General features: G+C 36.3%; 1 protein-coding gene and 1 long non-coding RNA gene across 6 annotated transcripts in view; one reads left to right on the top strand and one right to left on the bottom strand.

Moving 5' to 3' along the window:
• LOC101024909 overlaps positions 1-14,142 on the top strand; it is a 39,053-nt gene extending 24,911 nt beyond the window's left edge. The window contains exon 3 of the long non-coding RNA XR_002522027.2: positions 13,793-14,142. This is a non-coding gene — a long non-coding RNA (uncharacterized LOC101024909). The remainder of the gene's footprint in view (positions 1-13,792) is intronic.
• Positions 14,143-19,766: 5,624 nt separating this feature from the next.
• Positions 19,767-21,484, bottom strand: part of SNCA (synuclein alpha) — a 109,808-nt gene continuing 108,090 nt past the window's right edge. For all 5 annotated transcript variants that reach the window (XM_017958853.3, XM_017958854.2, XM_017958856.1 and 2 more), the window contains one exon: positions 19,767-20,370. In XM_017958853.3, coding sequence (XP_017814342.1) covers positions 20,338-20,370 — 33 coding nt within the window. In that variant the 3' untranslated portion in view covers positions 19,767-20,337. The remainder of the gene's footprint in view (positions 20,371-21,484) is intronic.

The raw sequence follows: 21,484 nt of genomic DNA on the forward strand, positions 1-21,484 counted from the left end.
GGGCCAAGATCAGAGAAATGGCCACTGGTTGGTTCTGAGGAATTGGTGGACTCACTGTGTGACAACCCATGACAGTATTGCATGGATTATATACTCCACATTTGTGAGCATTTTAGACTTAGTCTAAGCCAACTTAGTGTCTAACAGTGCTCAAAATATTTTGTATTCCTCTTTTGTGTATGGTTACTTGTATGAATAACTATAAGTCCCTTTGTAGAAAGACTGTGGGAATCACTTTCCTACATACTTGTCCATTTGCCTGTTCAGGCAGGGTTCTTTCTCCTGAGAACCCAGTTTGCCCTTCAGCTCATATGTTTCAGATCTGAAAATTGTCTCAGATATGGAAACAGACAAACATTTGAAGCATTTCATTAGTCCAGGTGTGCTTGGCCTTTTCGTCTAATTTATTTTGATTATATGAACTGAGTAATTTCGTTTTAGGTTACCAATCTATCTGCCTTTAGGGAAGCTGTGTTTTATTAACCATTTCCATGGTGTCCTGTAGTTCAGGACCCCAGATTGTCATGCCAGTCTTGCTGCTCAAGCTCATTGCTTTATTTATTTATTTATTTATTTATTTATTTATTTATTTATTATTTTTGAGATGGAGTCTTGCTCTGTCACCCAGGCTGGAGTGCAATGGCACGATCTCAGCTCACTGCAACCACTGCCTCCCAGGTTCAAGCAATTCTCTGCCTCAGCCTCCTGAGTAGCTGGGATTACAGGCACCTGCCACTACGCCTGGCTAATTTTTGTATTTTTAGTAGAGATGAAGCTTCACCATCTTGGCCAGGCTGGTCTTGAACTCCTGACCTTGTGATCCACCCACCTCAGCCTCCCAAAGTGCTGGGATTACAGGTGTGAGCCACCACACCTGGCTGCTCATTGCATTATTTGTAACCTCCTTGCTTCAACAATAAAATGCCACCACCTACTATCTGTATTTTGGAATTCTGTCATTCTAATTCATATTATTGGCCCAGTTGTGTAACAGTTGAGCCCAGTTGTGTAACAGAATCTCCTGCTGTCTTTCTTTACCAACAGAGGAAAAGTCACTACTGAGTTTCTCAATGATGTTGGTGCCTCTCTCACTAGAGCATAATTTAGCACTTTGGTAAAAGAAGTGTCCTTCAACTCCACCCGTGGAATGTGATCAGATGGCAGATTTTCTAAGCTTACATTAATATTCACTGTAGCACGCCTTTTCCCATTTTCTGCCATTGCAGTTGCTCCATTTATATTTCAATTACTATGGGCCACTGCTGTCCCCAAAAACCTCGAAGTGCAATCCAACCAGCATATTAGCACAATCTCTTGGAGTCCTTGCCAGGTAATTAGACCTGCTATTATGGGAGAATACTACTATGTAAATAAAATCCTAATTATTCAGACTTTTGTTCCATCCATCCTCCAGTCTTTTAATCCAGGACCTGCAGGATCTAGTCCCATACATCATTTTCTGGTTGCTACTGGTACATGTTGCCTGGATCATGGAGCTTCTTTGGGATATAGTTCATTTATTCCATTTCCTCCTTTCTGTCTCAGTACTTCACCAGCCAGTTAGTGTTGTGGTTTGATGCTACTTGTTGGTCTGCTGGTTAGGAAAGGAGGTGTGGCTAGATTCTTAGGTGGGGTTGCAAGCTAGAGACTGCTGCATTGTCTTGAACCAGGAGGAAAGTGATAGTATATAGCTGGAAGGAGTTGGACCTTCCTGTAAACCCAGAGATTCGAGAGGATCTGGGGCTTCAACATTTTCTAGCCAAATGGAATCCTCACACTTCTCAGAGTCTCATCCCTTTTCAACAAGAGCCTTGGCTTGATGCAGTTGAGACTTTAGCCTTTTCTGGTGCTCTGCTACTGGCCCTGATCCTCTGTTTTTTTCTGTCTGTCTAAAGCTGTAAAAGATAACAGTTATTTTATATGCTGCCAACGAGGACCTCTGACTTTCACATTTTGCTTTTGAGCTGTGATTAATTACCCTCAACCTTTTGGTGTCTTTCTCCAATGCATCAGTTATGCTCAGCAAGAGCCATCTGATTCCATTGTCTTTATAATTAGTACTTGCACTGAACCTCTCAAAAGCCTGATACGTTGTACTAGCCTGTGCAGTTCCATTTTCTGGTGTTTTGTTCCATTTCAAATAAGAAAGCTAATAACCATCACTGGCATCAAACTTCATTTCTATCTTCTTGTTTGATACCTTTTTTCTCCACCAAGCAATATTTAAAATGAGTTGCAAGTACTTAGTTTAGTGTCTAACACAATGTAATTACTCTATTTATTGAACATATAAATATTAGATTTCTTTTATGGCCTGTGTGATGACTTTCACTAAATCCAATAATTGGTTGCTTGTAATATAGTGTAAATAGAATGAGGCTAATTTTAAGGGCTGACATTGGAATTAGGTTCTGTCCACTGGGATGAATTTGATTCACAATAAGAAATATATCACAAGTAAGCTAACAATTATTATTGATCTAAAACTGACTTGGTCAGGCCAATCTGATGTGTTGGGGGACTAATCTAGATGGCTCCAGGCTGCACCCCTTCTGTTTAAGCTTGTTGGAAGTAGACACTAGCATTCTTGGCAGAAACCTCTCCACATATTATTTAAAAAGCTACAGTGAGAGCTCTAGGTTAACTTTAAATCAACTGTGTAAACATTACTAGCATCAACAATATTCATCACATGGCAAAGTTATCATGTTTACATACACACACACGCATATATTTTCTAATAAAATTGAATTGATTATGACTCATAATGGATACCAGTGAAATTCCAGGAATGCTGCTTTAACCAGTGGAACATAATGGACTCAGTTTTCACAGCCTCCCTTATCTCTACTCACAGAAACCTCTACCTTTCTTTCCCAGTGCAATTCCTCTCAAGGCAGCATGGCATGCTATCACAGAGGGAATGTTATTCTAACTTGTTTACATCCTTGAGGGTGAGGGTCAAGGGCTCCAAGTATGTTTTCCTTCTCCCAAAGAAAGAAAGGATGAGGAAAATGGAGTTTTGTGGAACTCCCTGGTGTTTCCACACATGCCATGTGGCTGTATACAAAACAGCAAAGCTTTCATCTCTCAGACATCCGTGCTTACTTCCTGTCTTCCATGCACTGCTGGTATCTGGCCCTGAATCTAAGAGCTCCTCTGAATGTAAAAGGATTCTATTGTATTTTCTGTCATCTCTGTTCTTGCTTGAGCCCCACTGATGTTGCCACAGCTCAGCAGTCAGCTGCTCCCACAATGAAAGCCTGTCTCTTCATCTTGCAATTTCCTGTTCTCCATTCTCCATTACCAAGATGCAACAAAGGGAATTCATTAAAAGAGTTAAGTGCTTGCTTATTATCAGAGGGGGGAGGGGACAAATTTAGCTATTTTTGACCACAGAGGTCTTTCACAAGAGCCACTGAAGTCAGATCTTTCCTCAGTTAACAGTAATCATAAAGAGTCACCCCCAATTTCTACTGATCACCTTATTATGCCACTATAGGATGAGCAGAAGAGTAACTATGGGTTTTTGCTATTATTTAAAAATCAAAAACATATTAAGTAATAATCTGAAGGACTCAGTGTCTTCTTTGTTCTTTGCTCACTTATGTGCCACTTGTATTGTCACTGAATTTCTTGGTAAGTTCTAAATATTAAAAGCAAATACGGCTGACACATGATTACCAACATTCCTGGAAAGCAAGTCAAATAACTTATTTATTAACTTCATCAAGTGCAGTTAGTAACAGAGTAAAATCCTTTAATCCAATAACAGTAAAAAAAAAAAAAAAAAAAAAAAAAAAAAAAAACTCTAATACCGGCCAGGCACAGTGGCTCTGAATCACGTCTGTAATTCCAGCACTGTAGGAGGACAAAGTGGGTGGATCGTCTGAGGTAAGGAGTTCAAGACCAGCCTGGCCAACATGGTGAAACCCTGTCTCTACTAGAAATACAAAAATTAGCTGGGCATAGTGGCGGGCGCCTGTAATCCCAGTTACTTGGGAGCCTGAGATAGGAGAATTTCTTGGACCCAGGAGGCAGAGGTTGCAGTGAGCCAAGGCCGTGCCATTGCACTCCATCTTGGGCAACAAGAGCAAAGTTCCATCTCAAACAAACAAACAAACAAACAAACTCTAATACCTACTAATGTGCAGAAGGAAACCCTAGCTTATTTCTAAAAAGACATCGAACCCATATATTTTAAATAAATGCATCAGTGTGTAGAAAGGTTATTTTCTTCTTTTATTCATACAATTAAGTTGTCCATTTTCTATAAAATTCAGTCAAGCTACATGATTACATTTACATCCCAGATTTTGCAAATGCATGGAGTGAAAAAAAAAAATTAAGCAATTGAGCTGAGATTTTTTAAAAATCAAAGTGCATCCTTATAACAATAAAACTGAATACATTTTGTAATGCTCCTCTCTGTGTACTTCCATGGAAGACTGAGCGTGCCTTTTAGTTTTATTGCCCAGTAGGAGGATAACCTGCAACAAATATGAAATCTGAAAGATGTAACCATCAACTTTGATAATCATTAGAACTGATCTAAAACTGACTTGTTCAAGCCAATCTGTTGTGTTGGGGGTCTAATCTGGATGGTTCCAGGCTGCACCTCTTCTGTTCAAGCTTATTGGAAATAGACACTAACATTCTTGAGAGACGCTTCTCCACATATTATAAAATAAACTCCATTAAGAGCTCTAGGTTAATTTTAAATCAACTGTGTAAACATTACTAGCATCAACCATATTCATTACATGTCAAGGTTATCTTGTTTACATACACACACGCATATATTTTCCAATAAAATTGAATTGATTATGACTCATAATGGATACCAGTGAAATGAAATCTGAAAGATACATTCATCAACTTTGATAGTCATTGAAATTTAATTTGATAAACGATCACACTCTTTTGAGTTGTAGAATAACTCTTGGGTTAGTGTCTAGTTGTCAAGAGTTCTCCTTTTCTGGAAACTGTCCCTGTAACAGTGAGGTGGGTCTCTACCAGCCATGGCACTGCTGTAAGAACTAGTTCACCTGCTGCAGTTGATTGGGTTGATGTGGATGCCTTATTTAAGCTGTGGCAATCAGAAGATCCTCGGAATTTAGAAAGTTGAAGTGAGAAACCACAGGCTGGGAGCTTCCGGTAGCTCAGTTTTATTATAAATGCCAGTGGCCCTGAGGCCTATGAATTCCCACACCTGGAACCTGCTCTGATACCAGCCTATCTGGGACTGGGTCTTTCAACTTCAGCTTAGCTTCTGTGAGATGTGACAGCATCTTCCTAAAAAGTATATTTATTTGTTTAATCTAGCTCCAGTTGGTGTCTGTTACCACAATAAAATGAAACTTAACTAATACTTTAAGTCTACTTTTGTCAACTAATACCTTATGTATGCCTTAAGCATATATATTTTCACACTGTAAACATTAATATCTATTTACATTTCTCCTGCCTACCAACGAGTGTAGAACAAATATTTTTCTCTGAAAATTTGCAGTCAGATTAAAATGTTTGCATTAACCATAATGACACAAAATTTCAAGTATCCATTCAAAATTTCTAGTATCCATTCCAAAAATGTCTGATTTAATATTACAGTTTACCAAAATAATATTGCTGAGAGAATATGTCCTTAATCTAAATATACAGAAGGTATTCTGTCAAAATATAATGAACTTAGTTTTAAATACATTCGAGTATTATATTTTAGGCAACTATATTCCTAGAAAGCTCATTTCTACTGCTCAGTGTACCACATTAATGTTCAATAATTCAGTGCTCTAGCAATGTAAAAAGATAGTTGCTAAAGAACAAAATATTGTAAATATCAGCTCAGCATTTTAAATATTGTTACATGTCTAAAACAGAGCTTTTTAACAATATAGTTTCTCCAAAATGTTCATAATTTTTTCTTAAATGTACAATCTCTTGCCCTTTTACAACTGAGGAGTAATATCAGCTTCCATAGCGACACTTAGGCCATATCAAAATAGCATTTTACAAGTGAAGAATTAAGTTAGTGGTACCATATCTCATTTACTGTAACGAAAGCCATATATTGAAAAATTTGTCTTATTCTAGGATAAAGTAGCAGGTGTTTTTGTCCTTTGCTCCCTTGCAAGATTGTCAGTTTCCTTGGATCTTGGAACAAGAAACACAAAATATTCAGTCTCAGGCTTATCATGGATACTCCATAAAGTTGAATGAAAACCTACCTCTCTGGGAGGCTAATGAAGAACAGATGTAGGCAAAAACAAGATGGTGACGTTAGGAGAGAACTCAAAAGCTAAAATAATATTAGTGGGAGTAGAGAGAATGAAAGAAAAATACCAGTTGTCAGCTTAAATGGAGTCAGTGGATATAACTGAACAGCTGATAAAGTAGAGAGGAAGGAAAAGGACGACTTGCAATCTTATTTTCTCTCTTTAGGTTACAGCTGTGATTTTAGTTGAAATAAAATGTGTTTCCCATTTTATAAAGAACATCAGACCTACAGGTTTTTAAAATCACACTGGAAGCAGTTACAAAGAGTATTTAAGTCTTAGGCAATATGACAATGAAAATTCACTATTACTCAAGTTTAACTAACATCAGCGTGTTTGATTCTCTGCTAATCATTTCTTTCTTTTTGGTTTTGGTTGTTTTAACATAGGTTAACACTGGATTAAACTTCAAATTCTGGTAATCCTGAAGCTGAAATACAGCTCTTGGCTATACTTGTCCCATTTTACACAATTTTATCAATGACTGCAATTCCTGGAATTTGCAGTTGAAACGTTATCTTTTATCCTTTCCACCCCATTTTTGCTGTTCTTAGTTTTACTTTTTATGTGTACTAGCTAACCAGCTAGGGATGAAATAATAAGGATCTTTGGCACAACAAAGCTAGACAAAGTATTCTTTAAAGGTATTTTGCCCAAGCGATTAAGAATATGTGGAGAAGTATTTATCCATTTGGTACCTGCTGGTCAATTTACTTAGTGGTGCGATTATGGTTATTGCTTAATGGAGAACAGCATGGTTCCAAAGGCACAGTTGCTATTTTACTCATTAAAAATTGGTTAGTTTGAATTTAATTATAAAATCTTTACTCGATTATCTATCACTCAATGTTTGGTCATAAAGTGCAGTCTTAAATCACCGTTTCTCCAAGCGGTTTCCTTGGACTCTCACAGCCAGGCAACACTGTGAGCTAAGAAAGCTTCCTTGGGTAGGTGAGTTGGTGAAACTGCTTATTGTATCACACTCTTGGAGACAAACAATGCTCATTAAAATGTTAATAGCTCTGAAAAATCCTGCAGTATAGAAGTTTCATTTATTCATCAAATTTTTTATGTATCTGTTTAACTCCCCAGGAACTGGTATTTTATGCAATATATTTTGTGAAAATAAGGTTTTAGTCAGTTATTCTGAGATGATTCTAGTAATTATACAATATTATTCTTTTTTATATAGCTTCTTAACCTATTCTGGGTTACATCCACTTTAGAAGTGGATGAAGAATATAAATGTTTTTAGTTAGAAAAAGCTATATAGACATATGGACATTAAATTTTATATAAAATGCAAGAAGTTACATCTTATTTAAGGATACTTAAAATCCACCATTGGCTCTATTTTGAGAAAACTTGAACCTTTTGGTTCGCTTACAAATTTAGCTTCCTTTTAGGGACCGTTACCATAAGGTATATTTAGCTGTTGACAACTTAAATTTTGCAAAGTTTTTCTACTGCCCATTATTTAATGTGAATGTGCCTCTCACGTTTGTCATGGTCCTTTTGAATCACACTGTAAGTGAAAAGTTACAGATATTATCAAATAACCAAGAACGAGGAAGCCAAGGTTGCTTTACCCTGCTTGTTTGTATTCTAAAATAGAGTATTTAGAACACAAAATCTTAAATGCATTTCTTTAGTGGATGAAGTTCCAAGATATATTAGAATGTCCTTATTCTGTTTATATCACTGATATTTAAAAGTATATATTGAGTCAGTTTAACAGTCTGTAAAACATTTCTTAGTGCTCTGTTGTAGCCAAAAGAAATGCAGATTATATTTAGTTTGTGTACAGTCTATTTCAAACATATGTATAGGAATGTAGTACTTTTAGCTTTTCTATTACTTTCCTTTTTCTTCCATGTAAGTTAGGATGGTGTAAATATATAAATAGATGTTGCTTTGCAATTTGATTTAAATCTTTGTGTCTATGTCCTAACTGAATCAAAAGCCTTTTTGGAAATTACCAAATTCTCTCCAAGATAATGTACAGAAAGATATTTCTGCATTGGTAATAAAAATTGAAACTTTATTTCAAATGTTTTTCATTTGATTCCTTTTGCATTAAGATCTTGTTGCTCAAAGTGTTTTTGAAAATTTTTTCTTCTTTATTTTTTGAGACAGAGTCTCACTCTGTCGCCCAGGCTGGAATACCGTGGCGTGATCTCAGCTCACTGCAACCTCCGCCTCTGGGGTTCAAGTGACTCTCCTGCCTCAGCCTCCTGAGTAGCTGGGATTACAGGCATGCACCACCACGCCCAGCTAATTTTTGTACTTTTAGTAGAGACGGGGTTTCACCATGTTGGTCAGGCTGGTCTCGAATTCCTGAGCTAATGGTTCACCCCCCTTGGCCTCCCAAAGTGCCGGAATTACAGGAGTGAGCCACCGTGCCTGGCCTCCTCTTTTTTATAATAGTCACCATAGTAATATAAGGAATTACTACATTAAAAACCCAAACAGATATACTTATTTGACCTGAATATTTTTTAAAAAATATTAATATCACTTTAATTCTATTACATCTTGCTGTTAAGATTTTGACTTTTCTTACACCAGTGAAGATGAGAAAATGGAAATAAAGAATATTAGGTATTATTAAGAGTTAATATACTCATAGTAGATCTCGTTTAATTTTTAAAACAAAGCAGAGTGAATGTTTTAATTTCCAATTTATATCTAATTTTCAGAGGCTAATATATTTCCTAGGGTCACGTAGCTAGAATATTGTAGAACTAAAACTTGAACCCAGAGATTCTGATTGAGAAAATAGCTATGTTTTTATTTTTTAATAATTTTGAAATAACTGGCCAGCAAGTGTCTGAGGAGAGGTTGTTAAAATAAGTAAGAATTTGCCTTTAGAGAAGCATATTCCTGAGGTTAAAAGCACAGTAAACTTCATAGGTGGGAACTAAACAATGAGAACACTTGGACACAGGGCGTGGAACATCACACACCGGGGCCTGTCGTGGAGTGGGGGGATGGGGAAGGGATAGCATTAGGAGATATACCTAATGTAAATGACGAGTTAACGGGTGCAGCACACCAACATGGCACATGTATACATATGTAGCAAACCTGCATGTTGTGCACATGTACCCTAGAACTTAAAGTATAATTAAAAATAAAAATAAAAATGAATATAAATTTTAAAAACAGCACAGTAACTTGAATTAGTTTGGACAGTAAACAGAATTAGGTTTCTTCTTTTAACTTTGGTGTAGAACTCTTTCCTCTGTTTTATTTTGCTATCATCCATCTCCTAGGCTCTAGATCCATGGTATGTCTTATAGAAATATATTAACATAGCTTTTAATGCGTTGTATACACACGCGCGCACACACACACACACACATACACTTTTATATCTTTTCTAAAGTAAATCCATTCCCTCACCTCAAATGTGAAAGACCTTAAGTGGTTGGCCTAGTTTGGAATCTTGTCTTTTGTATAGTTGCTGAGTTCACACCTGCTGCTTCTCCATCTGCTACAATTTTAGATCTGTAAGACCTTCTTGAAATATGTGGAAAATGTCAAACATACTCCCAAAAAAGTGCTGTCTTCTTTTAAGCTGATGGTGTCCTGAGATGACTGAGGGTTTTTTTTTTCCTAACGATTAGCACTCACCTCTTTTTTTTTTTTTCTCTAGTGACCTACAGTCTCTTTATTTAAGGGATCAAGACAACTTGGCCATGGTTTAAAGAACAGAGAAATAACATTTCGAAAGTAAATGTCGTTGTACTTGATAGTAGTCACTTGAAAGGTCATCTATTCTATACTTGTAAGAAATTAATTGTATACCTGAATGATATAATAATTTTTAGCCATTAAAAAAATTTAGTGAATGTACAAATGGGTTTCTTTTCATCTCAATCTTTATATATCTAGTATAACAAATTTTGTATTTAAGAATAACATCTAATAATGATGTTTGCACATTCATGCAGATATTTACTCTGACCAAGATTCTACTAGCCATTGTACTGTAAGGGCTCAAAAATGTAATCAGAAAAGAACTTGATGAAGTTACATTTGTATAGGTGTACTGGTGGTTCTTAACTTAAATATTAAGTTCTTATTTTTTGTGCTAAATATTTAGATACGGAATTTTGTGTTTGTTTTCTTATACATTTATATATATATTTTTTATTGTACTTTTCTTAGATTACTTAAAAAGTACCTTGTTTCCCACAGCAATAAGGAAGGTGCAGGGGTAATATAGTGGCTCAAAGCAGCAGGAATTAGTGAATCCTAAATTTGTTATATAAGAAAACTGCCCACATTTAAATGAGAGCATTATTATGCTTCCAGTGTATGCTGGGGTTTAGTGTTAATATTTTGTGTTCCTTTTATAGATATATTCTGGAATGTATCTAAAGGTTTAGGATGGAATTCACCAGTAATAGTTTTTGTAGCAGTAAAGAATTATTGGTCAAAGGTTTGTTTTGATTCTATCCAAAATGGCAAGGCGCCATGTAATTTTGGGTGTTCGCTTATTTATAAAATAAAGACATTGGACAGCTATAAAGTTATGTGACTCTTTGATCTTCAGACAACCTGCAGCTTCGGGGTTCCACTGGGGCAGGGCTTCTGTATCACTGGAAAGGGCTGATGGGGACAAAAGGAGGAGATGTGTCTTCTGGGAGAGCTGTCAGCACTAATGGTTTGCTAGACCCTGATAAATAGAACTGCTCAGACTGATTTGTCTTCCTACATCTCTGTTAGATCCTAAATCCTGATCTGGTCTCACTCTAATTTTTTTTTGTACCTTTTAACAATCCAGGCTGTTTTGAACTGTACTCTCTTTGCTGTCCCTTGGGGAATCTCCCTATGGCAATCTCACTCACAACTCCTGTCTAAACTGAACAGTATGAACACATCCACCAAGAAGAAAATTAATTAGGTAGCCACAGGCAACAGAAATACGGTCACGATTCCACCTAGAAACCTAAACTTTTTCAAATGTATGCTTTGAGGATTTTCAGAATGCACAGTGCCAATCAATTTACTTCCTGGAATTTGTATGTTTGAGTGCTTTGATTTTTCCCTGAAAGAAAACAAAACAGAGAGTGAACTGAAATGTGCGAAGTAGTTTAGAGAATGCAAGGCCCAAGTATCTGGCAAAATAGCATTTTTCATATTTCTGCTTCACCTTGGCCTCAGATATGTATGGAAACATTTGGTTCTAAACAGAATTCTCAACAGCAACACCAACCTTTCCTAAAAATGTAAAATTTCTCAAAGTCTCAAAGCATGGTAAGAGTGTTGCTTATTCTTTTGCCAAATGCCTGTGAGTCAAGGCTGAAATTTTGGGCTAGTTGATATGGTGATAAGGTATTTTAAGTAGAGCTTATTGTTAATCTCTTTAGGATGCTAGTCTTTTGGCCTATAGTCTAATTTTAGTCTTGCCAATTCACAGAAGATTCCAGAATCTCTCTGCTAAACCCCTGACTTGGGTAGGGGTGGTACTGTTTGCTGTCAGACTTCCCTGACCCTGCCTGGGTGAATAGCACTTGTTTCCCTATTCTCAGTGCTGCTTCTCCTGCACGCTTCTAGCTCCTTCTTGCTAGACCTTTAGCATACTGTCATTTGCATGGTCTCCCTGTTGTTGTCTACATCTGGACTTCTTCCCAGCATTTCCTTCTTCCCATAGATGAGTAAATTTCGAAAGGTCTTTTCTCCTAACATGTCTTGTACTAAAAGCACCTGAGTCTTCTATACGTGAATATTGTGGGATGCCTTCACCGTTTGTACAGATTATTCCACTGGGCCTTTCTCCTAAAGAAAAGAAATGATTTTAATTCTGTCACTGGGTAGGCAGAGCTTGGAACTTTGGCTAGATGCTTCTAGAAACACAGAAGAACTGACAAACTGTACCTGTCTATTCTGCCCATCCTGTGCAGGGCCTGCACTAAAAGGGAAAACACCGTAGTTTATTCAGTACTCCATCACGAGGATGTCATGAGACTGCCACTATTTCTTCCTCTGAAAAGATACCAGTTGTGAATATGTCTTTGACTATAGGGAATCATGATTTGGAAGGCTGCCATTTGACTGTCATGTTTTTAAAAGAGCTGGTCGGTAGTAAGCTGCTATTTAATATTAAAATAGGAAAAAATAAATGCATAATAATAATAATGATCACAAACAATAACAATAACAAAATGGGTTCTTTCTACAGACATTGAAAACTATGTGATCTTTGTGTTGCTCTTATAGATTTGGCTACTAAGAAACTTAGATCTAAGAGTAGGATATAACTACATTATTCTGTACCGTATTCTCAGTAGTCTCATTTCTCCATTATACATGTAAATGATTTCTCACTTACAAAAAATTTAGCTTTATTTCATAGTCCAGTGCAATTTTTTGTTTGTTTGTTTTGTGGTTTGCATGTTTATTTTAAGCCAGATCTGAGTTTTTTGTGGGTAAGTGGAATACAAATAAAAAATGCATTCAGAAGTCAGAAAGATACAGATATCAAGTGTTTAAGATTAGCTATCAGCATTTTCATATTGAACACATTCCATAATTACACATGATGACTACAGATCAGTCTTTCCTGAACTGCTGCTGGGTGTATGTGGCAGCTGGATGGAATGGTTTGTCAGAAAAGATACTGCTCAAAAAAAAAGAAATTCAAGTCAATTACAGACTGTCAATATGAGTTCCTATCTATAAAAGGGGACTATAATGTGGAAATCATTGTTATTCCAGAAAGAATTACTTCAAATGAACTGTTTCTAGCATGTTCAGAAATAATTGGCAAGAAAATCATGACTAAAACCTGTACCTAACAGCCTGGAAATAGGTCTGATCATCAAAAATCAACAGAGTGTAGCATTTGAATGTCTATTCTCACCATGGGCAGTGAAAACACAGTCACCGAAACACCACAATATTGATTTACAGAGCTGTTCTTAAACATAACTTTGGATTGTGTTGGATTCCTTCTTAGAATGACACCAAGTATCCACCAGTGTTCACGTCCAAACATTGCTGTGATAATCAGAGCTCAGAATCAGTTATTGACAATACATGATTTACAGTTCCTTCAGAGATATGTCTTCTTTTGCTTTAGACGAGATCAAGAAAATTGTAGGAAAGGTCTTTTTCTCAGCTGTTACCCTTTTGCCCATTGATCTAAGACAAATGGCCTAATCTAGCTAAAGGATGGCACAAACAGCTAAGGATGCCCAAGATGGATTTCCAAAGAAGTTTGCCAAAAAGACTTGCCAGATTTCTCATCATTCAACATGGACACTCCATCTTCAACAGCAGGAGTCAGTGCTGCCACATTACTAATGTTTGGCAGCCTCTCAAACTTGCTTTGACCATTTCCATAGAGATTTGGATGAGGCCTTACGCAACACATAGTACGTTCTAGTAGTACGTTCTAGAGGCTCATCTGTCCATATTTAGTCTTTGTTTGTTTTTCTACAAGAGTTGATTTTGTTAGGAAACATAGTATTGAACAATAATTTTCTGCTACTCTCAATTCCTAGGTTGTCGCAGTGTCCAGAAGGCAAAAGGACAAGTATGCAGTGTCCTACTGACCTACTTTCCATGCTGCTGCACAGGAAAATCTGACAGAGGACAATAGCAAACATCTCACCAGCTCATGTGCTCTTTTTTGATCCTAATTCCAAGGGACTCACCAAAGACATGAAGAGAAAACAAACAATACTTTTCTTGGAAATACTGTAATTGCTGGTATATTTGTTGTTTCTGGCATAAGGTAGAAATTGCCCAGTAAACATTGCTTCCTTTTGGATCAAAAAGAACTTTAACTAAATAAATGCAAGAGGTGTGAGGGAAGATAATGGGAAATAAATGAGATTTGAGAATTATTGAATCGGTGGAATTGGTGGAGATTCAAGTGGTTATTTTTTTCTTTTGTAGTTGATAATACTTTGTTTTAGATCAGTGAGTTTTACTTATATATGCTTGTCCTTTTTTTTTCTAGTTACCAGAACAATAGTCAGTGAATTTATGAATATATGGTAAATATTAAACACATCCCACTTGGATGAGAAGATACATAAGTTGATGAGTATAGCTAAGTCTAAAGTTAGATGTGTTCCATAAACATAGTGTTTACGGAGTTGGTGCATATTCACCTCTCAGTAAGTTACACTTTCTTAATTTCTTTTAGGTGCTAGGTGATATTCTGCAAAGTATAAGTATACTACACATAAGTATAGTAATATTGGTCAGTAAACTAGTAAAATGCTCCCCTAGCTATTAGTAAATAGCCTCTGCCTTATGTCTCCAAAATATCTCTACCACTATCTTGATCTTGATTGCTATTTTATATTAAAAGAAGACATGTGAATATATCTGAACATTTAAAAAATTTGTTATTTCTTTTTTACCTTTAAAAATACAGTGTGCTGTACTAGTACTACTACTAATAAATAGCATCATTGATTCATTGATCACTTACTATCAGCCAGGCAGTCCTAAGTGTTCCACTTATGTTAACTCACTTAATGCATGCAACAATGCCATGAGGCACTATTTTTATCATTTGCATATTTATGTATAAGGAAACAAAGACACTAATATTAAGTAGTAAGTGGCATAAATAGGAGTCGAAGTTCCATAGTCTATTAATAGTTTTAGAGTTCAGGATATTCTCTATTGCTCTAACCTACCTCATTAAGCAGCATCCCTGACTATTCTAGGTAAAGAGTATTGTATTCTTTTCTAAGATAAAAGCATGACTTGCTACTATATTTGTTTAGATTCAACTTTATTGGAACACAGCTTAGCTTTGACATTTACAGACATGCGTTAGCTTTCATTTCATTGCAAGATAAAAGGCAACCTGGTATTTAGTTTACCTGCAAAAGGCAGTTAGGAAGCCCTAGAGGAACCTAATTAAAATGCAGCACATTTCCAAGGCACCATCTCTTGCTGTGTTGCCATAGAAACAATGAGGATTTCTGTCACTGACCTTTGAGGGAATCTGAGGATATATTTTCATAAGGTTCATAAGAGAAGCCATCCTAGTACATTAACCTATAGTTGCAGATCAACAATATGTTATGGAAATTCCCTATGCAATCCTGCTGATTTTAAAGCCAAATTATACTAGCAAAACTTACTAAAGGCTCAAACTAAGGGCTATTTGAAGGAATGTGGTTTAACTGCTTCCAAAGTAAGATTTCAAATAATTAAGGATAATGTAGTAGGAGCAAAACATTAAAGAAAACCGTAGGTAATTACACAAAGAACATTGGAACTAAAATCATATTTAAGAATAGTTTTAGTGTTATATCTATTCTATTGCATCTTGGGTTCTTCCATTCTATGCTTATTCAAAGGATAAAATGAACATTACTGCATCAAAAAACTACACCTAGAAAATCGAAGTTTATTATACAATATTAAGTTGCTACTATTATTTATACATACAGATTATTAATTCATGCCCTTTACTATTTATTTATAACTTCATTCATTCCATTACTAAATATGTGTAATTGACAATCTTAGTTATACTTTAATTTATATTTTTTGGCTATTTGACATAAGCCAAGTAACCATGCCATGATTCAACATAGAAATTTACAAAGCCCACCTTACTGTAGACTGCTGCTATTATTGTATCAACATCTGTATCTTCCACTGAAAATAAATAACTTAGTTCTATAATCAGAATATGCCTGGTTTAGTTACAAGGAAATATCTATCAGGTGTTAATTTCTTTTAGAATTAGAAATCTTGGCCAGGCATGGTGGCTCACACCTGTAATCCCAGCACGTTGGGAGGCCGAGGTGGGTGGATCGCTTGAGGTCAGGAGTTCGAGACCAGCCTGGCCAACATGGTGAACCCCATCTCTACTAAAAATACAAAAATTAGCTGGGCTGAGATGGTGGGTGCCTGTAATCCCAGCTACTCAGGAGGCTGAGGAAGGAGAATCATTTGAACCCTGGAGGCAGAGATTGCAATGAACTGAGATTGTGCCATTACACTCCAGCCTGGGTGACAAGAGCAAGACTCCGTCTCAAAAAAAAAAAAAAAGAAAAAATAATTAAAATCTCTCTCTATGTATCTATAGATATATGTTTATAGATATATAGAGAGACATATATATAGATGAGAGATATGTGTATATATGTGTGTACACACATATATAGATGCACATTGTGTGTGTGTGTGCATGTGTGTGTGTGTGTGTGTATATATATATGTTTGTCTTCAGGCACCTGAAGAAAAACAAATACACTAGCAAAACTTACTAAAGGCTCAAACTCTAGTAAGTTTTCTTTGGGTGCCTGAAGAAAAACAAATATCTAATAATTATACCTAGAAAAGTGGAGCTATCGCTCCATTTCCTAGACTTCTGGAAGTTCTCTTAAATAGCTCTGTGTCCTCGCTCAGAGACTATGTGGCCAAGGGGCTGAGAGCACAGACTGTGGTACTGTAATGTTGGGCCTCTTGGCTCTGCCACTTACTAGCTGTGTGGCCATGGGAAAGTTATTTAGCCTGAGGGTGCCTCCGTTGGCTTATGTATAAAATTAGAATCATAATGGAACCTATTAAGGTTGTTTTGAGAATTAAGTGACTTAATATTGATAAATCACTTACATCTATATTTGACACATAATAATTTGTCTAAGTATAGCCAATAACAGGGACAGAGCTCATATGAAAATATCAGCCCTGTTGCACTCTTGCCCTGCCCAAGACAGAAAGAACTAAATGGGATGAACGCATTCCAGATAAAACACAGAGTTCCATTAGTGTGTGGACGAGGCAGTCTGTCAGGTTTACAGACTGGAAAAGAAAATGTGTTTTCTTCCTCAGTATGGATTTAGACGGCACCACCTTTGAGAATTGATGGTTGTCTTTGAGATGTGTGAATGCGTAAGTGTGTTTGTGTTTAATCCAGTAGTGAAAAGGAAAAGCTGTTTTTCTTTCTATATACTCACTCACGACACTCATTATTTCCAGAACACTTCATTTCTACCACCACATGTGTGTGTGGGGTGTGTTTTCTACACCAAGCAATTCTCCCATTCTTTGTGGCTATCAACTGGGTGTCCTGTAATTCAAATCGGACATTATCTACCTGGAGTTAGCATTGACCCACAGGTTAAGGACTCAGTTTTACAAAATTTTCCCCCTCCCCACTGAAGATGACAATCACAAATGATGAGTCTTCATGTTACTCATAACTTCTGTTTGACTTGGTTACAAATCCAAGTTCTCCGCGGCCCTCTCCTCAGATTTGATAATTTGCTAGTGTGACTCACAGACTTCAGGAAAACAGTTTGCTTACTAGATTACCAGTTTGTTATAAAAGGATACAACTCAGGAACAGCCAGATGGAAGAGATGCACAGGGAAAGGTATGGGGGAGGCGTGGGGAGCTTACATGTCTTCTCTGGACACACCACCCTTCCCAGCATCTCTGCATGTTCACTTGCTTCAAAGCACTCTGAATCCTGTCTTTCAGGGATTTTTACGGAGTCTTCATCATGGAAGCATGGTTGCTTATTAACTCAGCTCCTCTTCTCTCCTGTCCCCAGAAGATGGAAATGGGGCTAAAAGCTTCAAGCTTGTTATCATGGCTTGACTTTTCTGGTGACCAGTCCCAGTCCAGGAACCCAGCAAGAGTCCCTTCATTAGAAGAGAAGATACTACTCTCGCCCAGGGACTTAGGAGCTCTGTGTCAGAAAGCAGGATCAAAGACCAAATATTAGAACAAAAGATGACCCTAGCACCCCTAACACTCGGGAAATAACAAGGGTTTTAGGAGCTCTTTGTAAGAACTGGAGGCAGAAACCAAATACATATTTTCATATATGTATATATTTATTATGTCACAAATAGCTACATACTGGATGAGCCAGAAAAATGAGGAAACGTATTTGCATCTCACACTAGTGGAGAGATTCTGAAAAAGACCCCACTTGGAATACCAAACCACACATTAGATTGTTCTGCTCCCAATTGTGTGCCAAAGTGCACTCTGAACTGTTTTGGTAAAGCCCACTGTGGAGTCATATGAGGCTGAATAACTTGGGAGAATGTATGTCTGCAAAATAAACCTAGGACCGGATTGATCCTCAGGCCACTTGGCAGGTGAATGTCTCAGGAATGAATGTGAGACAAGCTTCCTGAAAAGGCTTCTATGACTTATAGAACTTTTTGTTAAGTGCTTGGTCCCAAATAAACTATTAAGGTATATAAACTACAAAATAATTCACTGCTCATAAATAACTACCAGATAAATATTAAGGGAAGAAACACTTTAAAGGAGAATTTGTATCCACATAAATCCCTAAATTCATGGTCACAACTTTACTAATCTCAAAATGTTCTAGGTCATTGCTATCAGTCTAGTTTTGTCCTCTATTTCTTCATTTAATGCCAATACTTCTAATTTTAAAAAATATGCTGCTTTAGGTAGATTTAAAATATATCCTAACAGCTATTTTCTAACCTTCCTGAAATATACTGTTCAATAAAAAATCCTTTCCTTGCTTAAACATAACTTAAATAAAACAAGAAACTTACCATTTCTCTCCAGTGTAAGATGACACATGCAGCTTAGCACTCTGTAGTAGTCGCTTTTCAATTAGGTAAAAAAGGAAGTTTCTATGGTAACCATCCTTATAGTCACTCATTCCTCCTTCCTGCCTCACCAGTGCCCAATATATATCACATTACTCATGAATACATATAAACTGCTAGCATGTCTAGAATATTCTGTCTTGAAATTATACTTTCTACTAGTGACTTTTAAAAATGACTATGCCCCAGAATAATTAAAAAGAGAAACCAAAAAAATTTTAAATTAATTTATATAGAATTTTTCACCATCAAGTTTATTTTCAGCACCCTTGGGGAGTTAATAGATCTTCCCTGAAAGAGAAAAACCTTTCCCAAGGAAAAATCCTAGAATTCATATATTTGGCAACATTTAAAAGAGATCATGAAATTTTTATCAGTCTGGAGAACTGATCTTCTTTAAGGTGATCCTGATAGTTCCCAAAGATGTTTAAAGGCATTTCCTGGAAAAAAGGGGAGCGAGAGAAAAAGGAATAGAGAGAGAGAATTTTTGATGATTTTTTTTTTTTTAAGTGGGGACTGCTGAGTTAAACAAAGTTAACCACATTGTCTCAGAGCCTTGAATGTGCTAATATGTGCTAAAGTGTCTCATGGATCTCTAAGGAGGATGTAGTCAAAATCATCTTTTACACTGCTTCGTTCCCTGGAGCCCACTTTTTTTTTTTTTTTAATCACAGCCACTTAAGGCACCAGTGCATACCAAAACACACTTCTGGCAGTGCTGCTTCAGGGAATTCCCAGTGTAGGGTTAATGTTCCATTTTCTCTACCTCTTCTAAAATTCCTCCTTCTTCAAATGCCTATTAATAACTTTACGTCCATTGTGTCAGTTCTCAATTCATGTTGCTTATAAGCAAGATTTTTATTATTAAAGTGAGATGGGATAAAAATAAAAATTTTTTTGCAATGAGACGACATTTTATTTTAATTCTCGCCATTTATATACAAACACAAGTTAATAAAACACATCACAAAACGGTAAAATTTCATAGTATTTATAGGTGCATAGTTTCATGCTCACATATTTTTAAGTATTATATATATTAACAAATTTCACAATACATCATTATTCTTAGACAGTATCATTAAAAGACACCTAAAAATCTTATAATATACGATAGCAAATCACTAACAACTTCTGAACAACAGCAACAAAAAAATAGTGAGGATTTAGAAATAAGTGGTAGTCACTTAGGTGTTTTTAATTTGTTTTAACATCATAGATTGAAGCCACAAAATCCACAGCACACAAAGACCCTGCTACCATGTATTCACTTCAGTGAAAGGGAAGCACCGAAATGCTGAGTGGGGGCAGGTACAGATACTTCAATCACTGCTGATGGAAGACTTCAAAATACACTGTAAAAACTTTGAGAAATGTCATGACTGGGCACATTGGAACTGAGCACTTGTACAAGATGGAACGTCTGTCAGCAGATCTCAAGAAACTGGGAGCAAAGATATTTCTTAGGCTTCAGGTTCGTAGTCTTGATACCCTTCCTAATATTAGAAAAATAAAAAAGACAGCACACGCTGTTAGTGTAAGTTTCAATCATGCATCAGCACTGACAGCCAATGAGATAGGAAATGGCTCATCACTTACATTAAAATTTACACTCAATGTTTTTGCAAATATTCTGCAATATACATTATCTTATTTTTAATAGTTGTGTATTTCCTGTCCGATATAGACGCGAATTGTGGTAGTAATCAGTTAAAATATCTAGGTTGTAATCCAGATGTACCATTTAATGATCATATACCTAGTCTGGTAGGACAAATAAGTTGGACTGGCTGATTCTCAGTTTCTTCACCTGTAAAATGTGAGAATAAAATCAAGCGGTCTATAAAGTCTTTTCCAGGGCTAAGACGCTCTAATTCTCAGAAGGAAATTAAGACGTTTGAAGGCGAGGTACAGTTTCCCGACTTTCACTCTCCCCCTTGAAAATTTCATCTTCATCTATGGCTTCAATTATTAGTTGTATTTCAGACCCCAAGCTCTCCATACAATATCTGGAAAGCATCCACAATACAAATATTAATGATGTAATTAAAGGGGCCAGATTATTCCTCCTAAAGAGCAACTTTAATAATATCAGGATTCTGCTTAAAAACAAACAAATAAGCATATCTTCAATAACTGAAGTTGTTTTCTGAATAGAACACAAACTTAAATGACAAGATTGTCCTAATACTCTATAATTTGTCTTTGACCCATAGCTGCAGGTTCAATCTATCACCATTTTCCTTGTTCCTAAGCTTGAGTGATAATTATTTACTGTTCTCAGACATATCCATTTGCATTCTCAGACATATATGCCTTTGCTTCTGATATTCCCTTGTGCCAGAACGTTCTCTGTTTGTTTTGCCCTACCATATCTCTTTCCTTTTCCCACCCAGATCAACATTACCTCCTCAATAAAACTTCTCCTGATTGATTGAAACAGATCCTTTAAAATGTTATATATTTTAGTATATCTTGTATTTCTTTGCTCCTGTGATGCCTGGTACATAGAAGACAATCAATAATGTTTGTTAAAGGAAGGAATCATAATGAAGAAATGAATGAATGAATTTCTATTTTTTTCATCAAACCTACCAGACTGTAAACTCC

This window comes from Papio anubis, chromosome 3, assembly GCF_008728515.1.
Source record: "Papio anubis isolate 15944 chromosome 3, Panubis1.0, whole genome shotgun sequence".
Taxonomy (NCBI): domain Eukaryota; kingdom Metazoa; phylum Chordata; class Mammalia; order Primates; family Cercopithecidae; genus Papio; species Papio anubis.